Source organism: Phaseolus vulgaris, chromosome 10 (genome assembly GCF_051622355.1).
Source record: "Phaseolus vulgaris cultivar YP4 chromosome 10, ASM5162235v1, whole genome shotgun sequence".
Lineage (NCBI taxonomy): Eukaryota > Viridiplantae > Streptophyta > Magnoliopsida > Fabales > Fabaceae > Phaseolus > Phaseolus vulgaris.
The window spans coordinates 42,875,770-42,891,104 of NC_143507.1; the positions used below are offsets into that span (position 1 = coordinate 42,875,770).

At 29.1% G+C, this 15,335-nt stretch overlaps 1 protein-coding gene across 1 annotated transcript; it reads left to right on the top strand.

Annotated features, from left to right (window-relative positions):
• Positions 1–9,836: 9,836 nt before the first annotated feature.
• LOC137819738 (phospholipid:diacylglycerol acyltransferase 1) lies at positions 9,837–15,198 on the top strand. The gene is made up of 6 exons (XM_068623697.2): positions 9,837–10,338; positions 11,448–11,670; positions 11,838–12,121; positions 12,699–13,011; positions 13,684–13,943; positions 14,434–15,198. Exons 1-6 carry the CDS (start codon positions 9,878–9,880, stop codon positions 14,918–14,920), a joined length of 2,028 nt encoding a protein of 675 aa, XP_068479798.2. The 5' UTR covers positions 9,837–9,877; the 3' UTR covers positions 14,921–15,198.
• The last annotated feature ends 137 nt before the right edge of the window (positions 15,199–15,335 follow it).

A 15,335-nucleotide genomic window follows, 5' to 3' on the forward strand; every position in this document is an offset into this window, starting at 1 on the left:
ATAATTAAACTAGAGACTATTTTAAAAATTAAATAAATTTTTGATTTTTAAACTAGTTTCTATTATTGTTAAATAGTTTTTAAATTAGTTTCTTTTAGTGTTTATTAAAATTATATTTAAATCATTTTAACTACTAACTTGTTTTACCAATATTAGTTAAGGAAAATATTTCCACTATAATTGTTCCAGTTCTCAAAATTGCATACAAGATGGATGATCTAATACAACAACTAAATTTTATTTTATATATTTTTTTTAAATTCTGTTATGTATTGAGAGGTGTTTAATATAACTTGCGTATGTTAAAAGTAACCTCAATCATTTACCAGAGAAAGCATGGAAAAGAAATTGATACTTGTTTTCCTTTTTATGATTTGTATATATTTTTGTTTTCACACAGAAAAAAGAGATGAATATATAATAATGCTTCAGTTTGTAGCTTATTTTGGTGTCAAAACTGTGTAATTTCGTTCTCTCAGACACGACAACATGCGTGTGCATGCATTTTACCAAAAAAAGACAATGATCGAAGTATACATTAGTAGCTACCAAACAAATTTGATAAAAAAATGTATGTTTCAAAACGTAATATATATGGAACACAAAATTTATTTTAATATAAATACATGTTATAAAATTATACGTTTTTTTTTATTTAAACAAAGACATTTGAATATCTGGGTATTTTTCATTGATCTTTATGATTTATATAAAGCCATAAAGTGGTATTATAATAAATAGTAATTGTTGTGTTAGTTTTTCTTTATTGAAAACCCACCATCTTTTGACACTTTTATTGTCATGTCAAAGACAATGTTTGTTAGATGAAAAAGGTGATGGGTGATCCAACTCTACTTTGCATCCTAAATCACAAGCAACTAAAGGTAAAACCAAAACCTAACATTCTTTTTTAAGAAAAGAACAATCAACCATTACCACTAGACAAAATTTGTGTCTGCTCTACTAAAATCTAGGGCTCATTCCTTCAAATCAAACAATGCCACCATGCTATGCATTAAAGTATTAAGGCAAAATTTGATTGTTTTTTCTCTTCTGTTCTTGTCATCAAGAAGGGAGGAATAAAGTGAAACTCTTTTTGTTTCTTTCCATATGCAACGTTACACTAGAGATACCAACTCTAGATTCCATATTTGAAAATCTTTAATCAAGAAATCTTACCCCTTAAGGAATTCTAATGCATATATAGACTTTGATTTTTTCCTAAAATATAAAACAAAGTTAAATATATCTTTCGTTCCTATATCATAACATAAAATTATTTTTTTCACTACAAGAAAATCTTGAAATAGAAACCAATTTTAGAGACAAAAAATTATTAGTAACCATTTTAAAAATTACAAAAAAATGGTTTCTAAATTAGTTTATATTATTTTTAAATAATTTTTAAATTACTATCTAAATAGCTACCAAAGTTTTAACTAACAATTATTTAGATTCTAAATTTTGTAGCAAAAATCTTGATTGGTAATTAGATACCAATTTAGAAACCATTTAACAATATTAGAAATTAATTTAGAAACCAAAAGTTGTTTTACTCTCTAAAATGGTTTCTAATTTAGTTACTATAGCAACTAATTATTTTTTGTCTCTAAAATTGGTTTCTATTTCATGATTTTCTTGTAGTGTTTGTCCCTATAATTATTTTTGGTCTCTAAAATTAGTTTTTATTTCATGATTTTCTTGTAGTGTTTGTTCCTATAATTATTTTTTGTCTCTAAAATTGGTTTCTATTTCATAATTTCTTGTAGTGTTTTGTCTCTAGTCTATTTAAACCTCATGGGTATTTGTAATAAAAAAGTTATTGAAATAAGACGTTATCAGTGTTTCTTTTCTAAGTACAAACGATTTTTTAGAGTAAACTGTATTATAATATTATACATTCACGTCAATTACAAGTCAGCATGAAATATTTTAACGTTGTAGTCCACACTGAAAATTTGTTTATCACGTAAAAAAACTCACAAAAACACTCTCTTTAATAGTTTTCTTACTACAAGTACCTAAAGGATCAAAAATTTGAACTAAAGACAAGAAACAATTTCACGTGAAAGTCTGAAAACGAAAAACATATCTAACCTTATAAAAGACGACGTGTATATAGAGTGATAAAGAATGTTAACTTGATGTAAAAGAGAAATTAAGTAGAATTTGATGTAAAGTCGAATGGGTTGTATAGTGATGGGTTTGGCATTAAAACCTTGCAAACTTAAGTTTGACCTATTTAGGAGCATATTAGGAAGCATATGGGTAAAATGAAAGCATGGAATAGTAATTAATATGTGTGTTGCTATGATGAATGAAAGTTTGAAAGAGTAGAAGTGTAGCCCTAGCTTGGTAGGTGACGTATAGAAGGGTTAAAGGTGACGGTGGATTGATTAATTGAATGAATGAATGAATGGAGGAGATGAAGAGAGTGAGGTCCACCAAATTCCGTGGAGGAGACATTATCATATGAGTGATTTGAATGGCATTAATAGAATGGAGAATGGAGTAAATGTTGATGAATGGTGATGATATGAGTGGACCATCACTCACATGCTTGCAAAGAAAAAGAGAGGAAGTGATTGGTTTTTGTACTATGTTTCAAGAATTTAGAGCATGTACACTTGGATCAGAGGCCAAAACAATTATGCTACTTTGGGTGCTTCAATCATTCTATCTGCCATCAAACCCCACAACCAATGCTCAATTCCACATTATTAACTCGTTTTAGCTTCATCACTCTTTTTAGCTTATGTTTATGTGGAGAATCAAAACCAAAGGAGGATAAGTGACACTACAAAAGGGAAAATAAGTTGTATAATTCAAATGGGTTTCAATGTAAAAGTTTAATACAAGTATCACAATTTACAACTACTCACACATTGTATTCAATCGAGTTAGACCCTTCAACATTTTCTGATCTTTATTAAGAAAATAATGTTCTAATTATTTTATTGTATGAAAAAATTATGTAAAATTTTATCTGCAAGATTTCGCTAATTCAAAATGCTTTTCTGACGTATTCTTGATAAACCAGTGTTCATATATAGATGTAAGAAGATCTGTTTGGGAAGTAAGAAGTTCACTCATGATATAAAAAAATCATTAAATAGAAATTAATTTTAAAAAATAAAAATAATTAATTTCTATATTGACTAATTTAGAGACCATTAGAGACTAAAAATTTTGTTGGTTTCAAATTAGTTTCAATTATTGTTAAATAGTTTCTATCTAATTAGTTACCAAGGTTTTTGCTACCAAATTTAGAATCCAAATAATTGGTAGTTAAAACTTTGGTAGTTAATTAGATACCAATTTAAAAATTATTTATCAATAATAGAAATTAATTTAGAATCCAAATTTCTTTTTAGTCTCTAAAATAGTATCTAATTTAGTCAATATAGCAACTAATTATTTTTAGTTTCTAAAATTAGTTTCAATTTCATAATTGTCTAGTAGTGGTGACTATCGGATCATCTATAAATATATAATTTCATGCAAATTAACAATAAATATTATTTTAGATATCTTATTTTTTACTTCTAAAATTAGTTTTTATTTAATAATTTTATTGTAGGATAATCATATAAAATTTAGAGATGATTTGTATAAAGATTGAAGTCATATAAATGTATAAACCAAAATGAATTATTTTTAAATAGAAAAAATGGGAAATAAATTTTTATACAATTATAAAATATAAATGGGTAATTAAATTTAAATAAAAATCGTTTGATCTTTTTCTTATGTTTTATCCACTTCCAAAAGAAACAGCACGGTTGGAGAAAAAGGGAGAAAAATAGTGAAAGAAAACAAAAAGTGCATAAAGTTAAAAGAAAAAAGAAAAAGAAATATGGTACTTTATTTTATAATAAAAAGATTCCTATTTATTATTTGTGTGAATATCTTTCATAAAAGTGGTAAACATGAAAAATTAAGAAAAATCAGTCTTTTTATTACGTATATATATCATCCCTTTTTTCCTTTTTGTTAGATTCTCAGATTTTTATCTTTCTCTTTTAAAAAGACTCCAAACAGTGAAAGAAATAGGAATATTGCTGTTTCCATCTCCCATTTATTTTATTTTTGTTTTCTTTTCTTTCGATCAAAACATTAAAAAACTTAACATGGAAAGGACTCCACGTTCCAGCTTTCAATGGAAGATTCTGATAACACCAAAAATAGCTACAAACAAAAAAAATATTAATATTTTTAGAAACTATATTGTCTCTCTTTTTTATTTATTCATGTATATGTATAGGCAAAAAAAAAAAAAAGTCTAGTTAGTAAAATATGTAACTTAAGTAGAAAGTTTATAATGTTTAGTCATGAGTTCTTATTATCATAGTTGAATTTATTAAATATTAGTGTTAATTGATTTGTTGCACGATTTTTAATTTATAGAAAAATATATTAGTATATTGATATATTAGTATATTTTGAAGAATATCTTTCACTAGATCAGTATTAATTGATCTTTCGGTATTGTCATCTAGATTTGATAGAACATAATTAAGACTCGTAAGAAATTTTCATAATTAGAACTGCTATCATTTATTAAGTGTCTTAAATGTATTTTGACGTGGTCGGTCGATCATTGAGACCAAGCAACAGACTCGTCTGGTACCAACTTACATAATTCATATACATATTACATGAAGCAATTGTAAGAATACACTTTTCAATGCATATTATTATTAGTGAAAAATAATTAAAAATATAAAATCAGAATAAAAATCAATTGAATAAAATTTAATTTTATTATTTTTTAATAAAAAATACTTTATTAAAAAAAGGTGCATCCGAATATGTATGCTGTGACATTTTTGTCTTTATAACTTTTACTTTTATTTTCTGAAAGCATTAAGAGAGTGGGCCGCATCTGAAAGGGCCCTTTACTTTTCAGCCCACGGGCTTCCTGCATTGTTGCTTGAAGATTGCATGTTATGTAACTTTTTTACTTTTTTCTCTATTTTTTAACATACTATGAATAATAACTTTAAAATGTTTTTAATAGGCTGTGAAGTTTATTTTCAACATATTTAAAAATAAATATACAAAATATTTTTAAATTATTTTTTAGCATTTTCACTCCATAATATATATTATATGAACTAATACCAATCGCATTGCATGTCTTTGAAGAAGTAATATTATTAAAGAAAATGTTTATTTGATAAATATATTGCATGTCTTTGAAGAAGTAATATTATTAAAGAAAATGTTTATTTGATAAATATATGGGTCTTACTAGTTTATGGCTTGAACGTGTTTCTCCTTTAGTTTATGCTGCATTTATTGTTAAGACTAGTGTTCATTAGATACTTTGTAATATGTAAAATATTTGTCTTAATTACTATAGAAAAATCAGGTTTAGGGTTTCTCACAATTTTAGTTAAAAAAATATGTGTCGGTAAGCTTGTTAACTTGGGCTTTATTTACAGAGAGTATTTTTATTGGTATAATAGTATTTCATCTAGACTTTTTCACAACAAGAAAATCATTTAATAGAAACCAATTTTAGAGATAAAAAAATAATTAGTTGTCTTGATGGGAAAAACACACGCGGAAGCAACAAACACAATCACGAATCAACTGCAAAATAATAAACGACACATGATTTAACGTGGTTCGGTCGCCAACTGCAACCTACATTCACACGGGCAACTATTAAGTTTTCATTTTATCCTGTTGCACACCAATTACAAGTACAATGATATCTTTAAATAGAGATAAATAAAGATAAATAGATATAATAAATGGACACAATAATTAAACCGACTCACTAAAACATTGTGTCTACTCAGCCCAACCCAATTGGTCCTGACTTCATACCCAACAATAGTGACTAAACTAGTGACCATTTTAAAGACTAAAAAAGTTATTGGTTTTTAAATTAGTTTCTATTATTGGTAAATAATTTCTAAATTGATATCTAATAGCTACTAAAGTTTTTGTTAGCAAATTTATAATCTAAATAATTGATAGTTACAACCTTGATAGCTAATTAGATAACAATTTAGAAACTATTTATCGATATTATAAACTAATTTAGAAACCAATAATTTTTGTAGTCTCTAAAATGGTTTCTAATTTAGTCAGTATAACAACTAACTTTTTTTTCTAAAATTGGTTTCTATGTAATGATTTTCTTTTAGTGTTTATTAGAGTTCTTTATTAATAGGTATAGATTATTATTTTAATAATACTTATTTTCATGTGGTAATAGATAATTGTTGTTACTTAATGTGTCAGTCTACCTGAAATGTCATGTTATATATATATATATATATTAATAAAAAATATTTATTTTTCCAATTGTATGTTATTACAGGTTTTTCAATATATTAATACTCTATTAAGATATAGAAGTAGATTAATTTTTATAATGTTGGTAAAAATTCTGAGTATTTCTTAAGTGTGGCTAGTGATAGTTGTTTGGATTAGGTGAAATTATTAACATAAAAATAGTTTTACCAACTAATAGAAAGCGTTAATGACGATGCTTATGTCAATGCAAAACGGCAAGAAAACGTGGTAGGGTTGGAGAATAAGATGCAAGAGAAGAGACAAAGATAAAATAATAAATCTTACTACTTACGTTACATTTAAAAAAATATTATTATATATATGCATTGATTCATTTTGAATTCAACGAAAGAACCATAAAACACTTAACCAATGCATTAGTTCATTGGATAGGTTGACCTAATCATTAAACACCCTGTAATTAATTGCATACACTGCCAAAAATATTGTATTTAATAAAATTTTTATTGCATGACCATGTTGTTAAAAATGTCAAAACAAATTGTTGCTCAGTAGAAAAAATATAATGTTGGTCAAAGACATGTTTCAAACGTATGATAATGTTTATGACTTTATATCCTTATTTTCTATGATAGAAATTTAACATAGAGATAATTTAGATGAGTCAACATTAAACAACAATAAATAATATAATATGTAAAAGAAAAATGATGAATTAATTAAATAACTTTTTTTTTCTTCTTCGAAAAGTGTGATGATGTGTATGTTAATGTTATGATTGACTTGATGGTAGATACAGAAGAATAATAGTTTTATCAAAAAATATAGTAGTTTGAAATAGAGTGATTGAAAATTAATGCTATTTTATTTTATATGTGAGATTTGGTGTAGAGATATGTGAGAGTATGATCTCTTTTCCTATTGTTGCCTTAAAATAAAGAATCAAAGGAAGAGTGGAGAAGTAATATTAATTTAAAAAATTTTAAAAATGTTAAAATTCACATGAAATGACAAAATACTATAATGTACTAATATAGTGAGATATATTAAATAAGGGGTACACAAAAATCCAGCTACAAAAACTCCTTTATATATGGTATAGATATAAGTAATTTTGCCTGATTTAAGAAAATAGCTCATAAATGTTTTTAATCTTAAATTATGCATTAATAAAATTAATTTTAACTTTTAGATTTAATAATTTAATATATATATATATAAATTATAATATATTTATATATTTTACAGTGCAAAATATACTTCTTTTTACAACAATTAAAAAGAACCATGGTTATAAAAATATTAGGAGTTATAAAACAAATTAATCTGAAGTAATTTGATAAAACGTACTATTGACCAAAAAAACATGGCAAAAAAAATGAGAAATTACATTTAATCATATAAATATTTTTTACATTTTAATTAATCAATTGATTTTTTTAACTGGATGAATTAAATAATTATTGTAACATTTAAAAAATTAGGGTGCAATATTTTTTCAATTACAATGTATTAAATTGTTTTGTTTTCAAAATAATTTAAATATTTTTTTTTATTTTCTCCAATATTATATGATTAACTGTTTAATTAATAAAAATGAAAAAAAGTTTGAATTTTTTTAAAACAATAATAAAAGGATAAGGATTAGCTTATCTTTTCATACAAAGAAAATATAAGTATAAGTTTAAAAATCTCAATTTATTATTAACATTTAAAAAATTATATTTTTCTACTATAAATAGATGCGATGAAAAGAATGGGTGAGGTGAAAAAAATTAGAGTAAGAAGTGAGATTGACAAAAAAAATTATTAAATAAAATTTAATTTTAAAAATAATAAAAAATTAGTTATTATATTAATTAAATTAAATATTATTTGAAAGATTAAAAAAAATTGATATTTAAATTGGTGGGTTGATTCGTTTAAAGTTGTTCAAACACTTAATTAAGACTTAATTTATAATAAAAATTGACAGTGTAATAACAAATAATATATGGTCAATATTATCTTCAAGTCTAGTCTAAATTATTTTAATATTTTTATAATGACATTTTTATAATTATTCTAAATTTCAATTACGTTATATTATTTTGAATGAGTAATAGATTACGTTATCTCTAAATATTTTTCAATTACGTTTTAATAGATTATCAACGAAAAAAGAGTCAATTAAAAGGAAAAACTAGATTCATTACTTAATTTAAAAATTTAAGAATGAAATTTTAATTGTTTTCATTTAATGATTTTAATTCTCTTTATGGAATATAAAGTACAAAAACTTTAAATCTTAAAAGAAATATACTATTTTGTCTATATAAATTTCCTCTAAATCATAAGTATTTTTATGGATACAATAATAAAAAGGATAAAGTATTAGTTTTGTTTTTAAAAAATGTGTGACATTGTTACTTTAATTTTGAACAAATTTTTTTATTGAGAACAAAACAAAATTAATTATTATTTTCATAATCAGAAACTATTTAATAATTGTATTATCATAAAGAATAGACAAAATTAGAAAAAACTGTTTTTGCTATCTACGCGTTTCCTACCGACACTATCTTAATCGCCGCTAAGTCTTTTCACCAAACAATGTTATTAAGATTTTTTTTATAAAAGTATTTTTCAAAAGGAAATCACGTTCAAATCTCGTAAAAAAGTCCAAACATGTCCTTATATATTGATAAACTATTATATTATAAATAAATATTATAAAGGGAATCGAATGCCACAAAATATACATCAATAGCAAAATGACAAATTAAATTGAGTATTATAAACAACTTAAGATTAATACAAAATTAATAAAAAATAATTAGTATTTGTTAAAAAATGATGCTATGAGTTGAGTTTAACAAAGAGATCGAAGAATCATTACACGAGAAGTCAAAATTAAAATATCTATAGGAAAATCTAGTTAAATACTTGATAATTTTCAAAGAAAACTATCTAACTCAGAAAAAATGCTATTAAGTAGGAAAAAGAAAATAAGAAAATAATGTTTTTATGAAACCATGTATTTCTCTGTGTTCTTCTTGTGACCCCTCAGACTAAAATAATTGACATTATTAGATACGAACGCAGATATCGTTAACTGGAACCAATTGATTTCAGCCACGTTATTGAATTCGGTTTTAATTAAGGAAAATCTCTGAAACTCACCATCACTCAATAACACAACCAATAACCGCACCTTCAAAAATTTCTGATAAGCTTCTCCTTCTTTCTCGACAAAATCTGAGACACACAGCGAAAAAGAAGACATAGCTTCAAGATCAGTTTCCGTTCAGTGGTTCAGAGATGCCATAACCAATAACTCACGCCACTTTGATCTTCATTTCTATGTGCAGATAAAGCAACCCTGTTTTTTTTTTTCTTAAAGAAAAGCAGAATTCTGAGCTGGCCGAGCTACCCATTGCGATTTTATAATCATGGGTTTTTGATTTCCGTTTAAATCTTCAATCTTTGGGGGAAAATAACGCAGCCCTTGTGTTTGTAATTTATGGGGGGGAAGTGAACGGAACAAAAGAGAGAGAGAAACTGAAAAAAGTGATTTTTTTTTTCGAGAAAATTGAGGTTTGAAGCTTGTAACGTGTTGTAGAAGATGTCTTTGCTTCGTCGGAGAAAAGGGCCGGAAACGGAACAGGTTCCGGGCCCGAGTTCAGAGCCTAATGTTGTGAGCGAAGAGGAGAAGGAAGATGATAAGAATAAGAAGAGTAAGAAGAAGAAAGATGAGGTTGGGGAGAAGAAGAAGAGGAAATGGTCGTGTTTGGATCACTGTTGCTGGTGGGTGGGATTCATTTGCACGTTGTGGTGGTTTCTTCTGTTTCTGTATCAGATGATGCCTTCTTCGATTCCCCAGTACGTGACCGAGGCATTCACTGGGCCTATGCCTGACCCGCCGGGCCTTAAGCTCAAGAAGGAGGGGCTCAGGGCGAAGCACCCTGTTGTTTTTGTGCCGGGGATTGTCACTGGGGGGCTTGAACTATGGGAGGGTCATCAGTGTGCAGAAGGGTTATTCAGGAAACGCTTGTGGGGTGGTACCTTTGGAGAAGTATATAAAAGGTATTGCTTGTTCTTGCTTTTGTTTTCTGCTTACATCTGACTTGATGGTGATGTTTGCTTGTGGCTTGTTTTGTCATTCCACTAGGCAAGTGCTTTAGGGTTTGGTATGCTCTTTGTTTATGTTCTTTTTTGTTGATTATGATAAAAACTCTTGCTTGCTTTTGTTCATTCAGTTCAATTTCTATTCACTGTTAGCATAATATTTTTGGATTGTTAACTAATCAGAAAACGTAGTATGACTTTAAGTTGCTAGTTAATATTATTATAAAAGTCAAATAAACTTAACATACAAGAACGTTTGTGATCAGCTGATATTGTAAACTCCTTTACATTGTTAGTGCATAAAGTATTTATTCTTAGTCATTACCTTAATTTGATTGGTGATGTATGGATGTGGCTTGTTTTGTCGTGCGACTGGGGTAAGTGGTTTATGTTATTGGTGTGTCGTGTTTCTGTTTTTGGTTGATGCTGATGAGGATGATGATGGGTGATAGCAGATTGGAATGGTCCTAATTAGGTAACCTTTGGTGATGTATGGTGAAATATGTCGCTCTAGGTTTAGAACGTTGGATGGATTTGTCAACTTGTTTCCATTATGGGTGGTGGAGTCTTTGGAAGCAATGAATTGAAAGGGGACTTCCTTTTATGGTCTTGTTTTTTGGTTTGTGATGAGATTGCTTGAGATGGTTAAATTTTCCGCTTTTGAGTTATTTTGTTTGTTCGTTTATTGTTGTTTGAATTAACTTCTCTTAAGAGAGGATATCCAAATAGAAATGATAATCCTAAATACAGTATGATAAGGTGTATAAGATCGTTCACCTTCATTTTGGTGTTTTTAAAATGTCAAACCTTAGCACAATGGTAAGTTTGATGCCTTGTGATTGGATTGCCATTTTTGTTGCTTATCCTTTGGTGGGAAACTCGTGCATTAGATTGCCAACTTTATTGCTTTGCGAAATTCTTTGATATCCCACTTCTTACTAGTTGTTCTTTTCTTTTTGACTTGCAATCTTAACCTATGCTTGTGATACTTGTAACTAAGTTCCTGTAGACCTAGATATGGTGGTGGGATAAGGATTATGTTTTGTTTCTTGATGAATGTTTTGCAGACCTTCATGCTGGGTGGATCACATGTCACTGAACAATGAAACAGGATTAGATCCACCAGGCATAAGAGTTAGGCCTGTCTCTGGACTTGTAGCTGCTGATTACTTTGCTGCAGGATACTTTGTATGGGCAGTCCTGATTGCTAACTTGGCACGCATTGGTTATGAAGAAAAAACCATGTACATGGCTTCATATGATTGGAGAATAGCATTTCAGAACACTGAGGTATATATATTCTATAACTGATTTCACCTACAGTTCTTGTGCCACACGTCCCTCACCTAAAGAAGTACATTGATAATGACTTATAAGATAAAAAGAGTAGTATATATATTTCTAAAATAATTGCTGAATCTTTTTTTATTTTTCTAATTGTTAAATTAATTGTTCAGGTGAGGGATCAAACACTTAGTCGGATAAAAAGCAACATAGAACTTATGGTTGCTACTAATGGTGGGAATAAGGCAGTTATTATTCCACATTCAATGGGTGTGTTATACTTTCTTCATTTTATGAAATGGGTTGAAGCACCAGCTCCAATGGGTGGTGGGGGAGGACCAGATTGGTGTTCTAAGTATATAAAGGCAGTTTTAAACATTGGTGGACCATTTTTAGGTGTTCCCAAGGCTATAGCAGGGCTTTTCTCAGCTGAGGCCAGGGATATTGCTGTTGCCAGGTAAATTTACTTATTGATCATGTTAGTTGCTAAGAACAAAATTACTGCTGAGGTTTCATCATATTTTGTCAGTACTCCTTCCTTTTTCATCCCTACACTTACCTTCTTTAATGGTTTGAAATATATTTCATTGACATTCTTTGTACAGTTACACATTACATTGATATGCTCTGTCACCTAATCAACACATTATATTGTATACATCTATAAGGAGATTGTTGTAAACTTTATAAAAAGCATAGGTTCATGGGCAATTTCAAGAAGCTTTATGCATGAGGCATCAATGTTATTTGCTCAAATTTTAGCTATCTACCTGTTTGCTCTAGCTGTTTAAATAAGCTTTGCTTGGTAGTTTATAATACCTTTTTAAGAATTTTCTTCTCCTTACAATTTCTTGTTTTAATTACAGTTTTTTTGCATAGTAAATAGTCCTGTGCAACATTTTCTGCTTCACCTACTATTTATCCGTATTTAGAAAGGACATTCAGATTGCAACTGGCACTAATGCTATATCAGTATTTTTTTTTCGGCATCTTAGACTTATACTTAATTTGGTTCTTTCTTGTTATACATCAAGGACAATAGCTCCAGGATTTTTGGATAACGATCTGTTTCGGCTTCAAACCTTGCAACATGTGATGAAGATGACCCGTTCTTGGGACTCAACAATGTCAATGATACCAAAAGGAGGAGATACTATATGGGGTGATCTTGACTGGTCACCAGAGGAAGGCTATCACCCTGGCAGGAGAAAGCACAACAATAATAATACTAAGTTAACACACCAAGAGTCAAAAGAAACAACTTCTGTCAACTATGGAAGGATGATATCATTTGGAAGAAACGTGGCCGAGGCACCCTCCTCTAAGATTGAGATGACTGACTTCCGGGTGAGGTTCTTTTAACAATGGATCTTTAAATTTCTCTACTATTGTATGCTAGAGAAATGGCTAATTAGTTCTTATAAGAGTTGAACAATTTTCTCACCTTAAAGCTAATTTTGTGAGATTGAATTATATCCTAAGCTCAACTTCTATGATGGTTATCAAAGTCTATTCTAGATCTGTTACTGGATCATCTACATTCATGTCTATTCTTAGGTAACATGGGGTGTTGCTACTTGGCCAACCCTTATTTGCCACACTCCAAATGTCTAGTTCTGGATACGTGGAGGTGTGTTTAGATCTCATATTAGAGATATGATATGAGTAACATAGTTCTTATAAGGCTGGGATAATTCTCACTTTAAAAGTCAAGTTTGTTGAGTTAAGTTAGTTCATAAATTGTTGGAGATCTTACATCGACTAGAAATAAGAATATTTCATAGTATATAAGTGAGTGCAAATCTCACTTTATAAGTCGGTTTTATAAGATTGAGTTAGGCTAAAAGTCTATTTCTTAATATGCTACCAGAGTCATTTAGAGTCTATCTTAACGAGAGTTTGTTGGACTTAGTCTCATGCATAAGTTGGTAGTTTCTTGAAGGCCACTTTTACCAAATATTTTATCTAGCTTTTTGAATCTATTATGTTTATAGTTTATACTGAGTTTCTTTTTAACAGGATGCCCACAAGGGTCGCAGTGTTGCTAATACCACTTGTCGTGATGTGTGGACCGAATACCATGAAATGGGAATTGAGGGAGTAACAGCAGTTGCTGAACATAAGGTTTATACAGCTGGCTCAATCGTAGATCTGCTTCATTTTGTTGCTCCAAAGATGATGGCTCGTGGTAGTGCTCATTTCTCTTACGGAATTGCTGACAATTTGGATGACCCTAAATACAGTCACTACAAGTATTGGTCAAATCCCTTGGAAACAAAGTAAGAATTTTTGGTTACTTACTTTTGTTAGTGTATTTAAACAATGAGGGTTTGTCTGATTCTCTTCTGACTTCTTATTATTTTATTTTAAAAGCTACTTTCTACAACAAATCCACACTACTCAACAATCAATTAAATACCCCCAAGAAAATCTACAAGTTTTAAAAGTTAAAATCAAAAGAACAGAAACAACTTGAAGAGGTTATCTTTTCATCTTGTTCAAACCTCTCCTTTATGTAGTTGCATTTTAAAAACTAGAAACAAATTCTGAAAACAGAAATCAAACATACCCTTATGATTGTTTTACATTTCTATTATTATTACTATGGTGGTAGTGGTCCAGATTAGTTTTAGCTCCTATAATGTGGAATTTAGAGCTGGCATGCTGGTTGATGACAGTGTATTGATTGACCACTTCTCATATTAGGATTTGGAGTTACTCATTTTGTGTATTCAATTGATGTTTTTTGCCACTCTAAAATAACTGCAGATTACCAAATGCTCCTGATATGGAAATCTTCTCTATGTATGGAGTTGGCTTACCAACTGAAAGGTCTTATGTCTACAAGTTAACTCCCTTTGCCGAGTGTTACATTCCTTTTGAAATTGACACTACACAAGATGGTGGTAATGATGAAGATAGCTGTCTGCAAGGTGGAGTGTACACTGTTGAGGGGGATGAGACTGTGCCAGTTCTAAGCTCAGGCTTCATGTGTGCTAAAGGTTGGCGTGGAAAAACAAGATTCAACCCTTCTGGCATTCGCACCTACGTTAGAGAATATGATCATTCTCCTCCAGCCAACTTGTTAGAAGGAAGAGGCACACAGAGTGGTGCTCATGTTGACATCATGGGAAACTTTGCACTGATTGAGGATGTTATTAGAGTGGCAGCAGGGGCCACAGGAGAAGAACTAGGAGGTGATAAGGTGTATTCTGATATCTTTAAATGGTCTGAGAAAATCAAGTTACCACTGTGAATTAAGCACAATGCCACACATCTCTTGAAAGAATGGCACCAGATTGTTATAATTTTTTAGCATAGTTTCACTGCCACCAGAGTTCTGTGACTTGCACTTAGAATTTCTGGTTCTGCTGATGAAATTGTGGTTCCATGGAGGGGTGAACTATGCTTATTGGTTACACTGAAAGTGCTTGTATTGAAAATTATGGTTAAGATTTGTTTTGTCTTGTATGAGAAACCAAGCAAGGTGCATTATTCTCAATAAGTTCATCTGGTTTGTTATGATAAAAAGAAGCTCTTATGAGTTATAGATTGTTAACCAAAAATGTTCCTTTTTTAATCAAATGAAGTATTGACTAATCTTTGTCATAATTCAAAGATTAGTAATGGAATGTTTAAACGAGTTTTGTGTTCTCAGAGTAAAACTCATA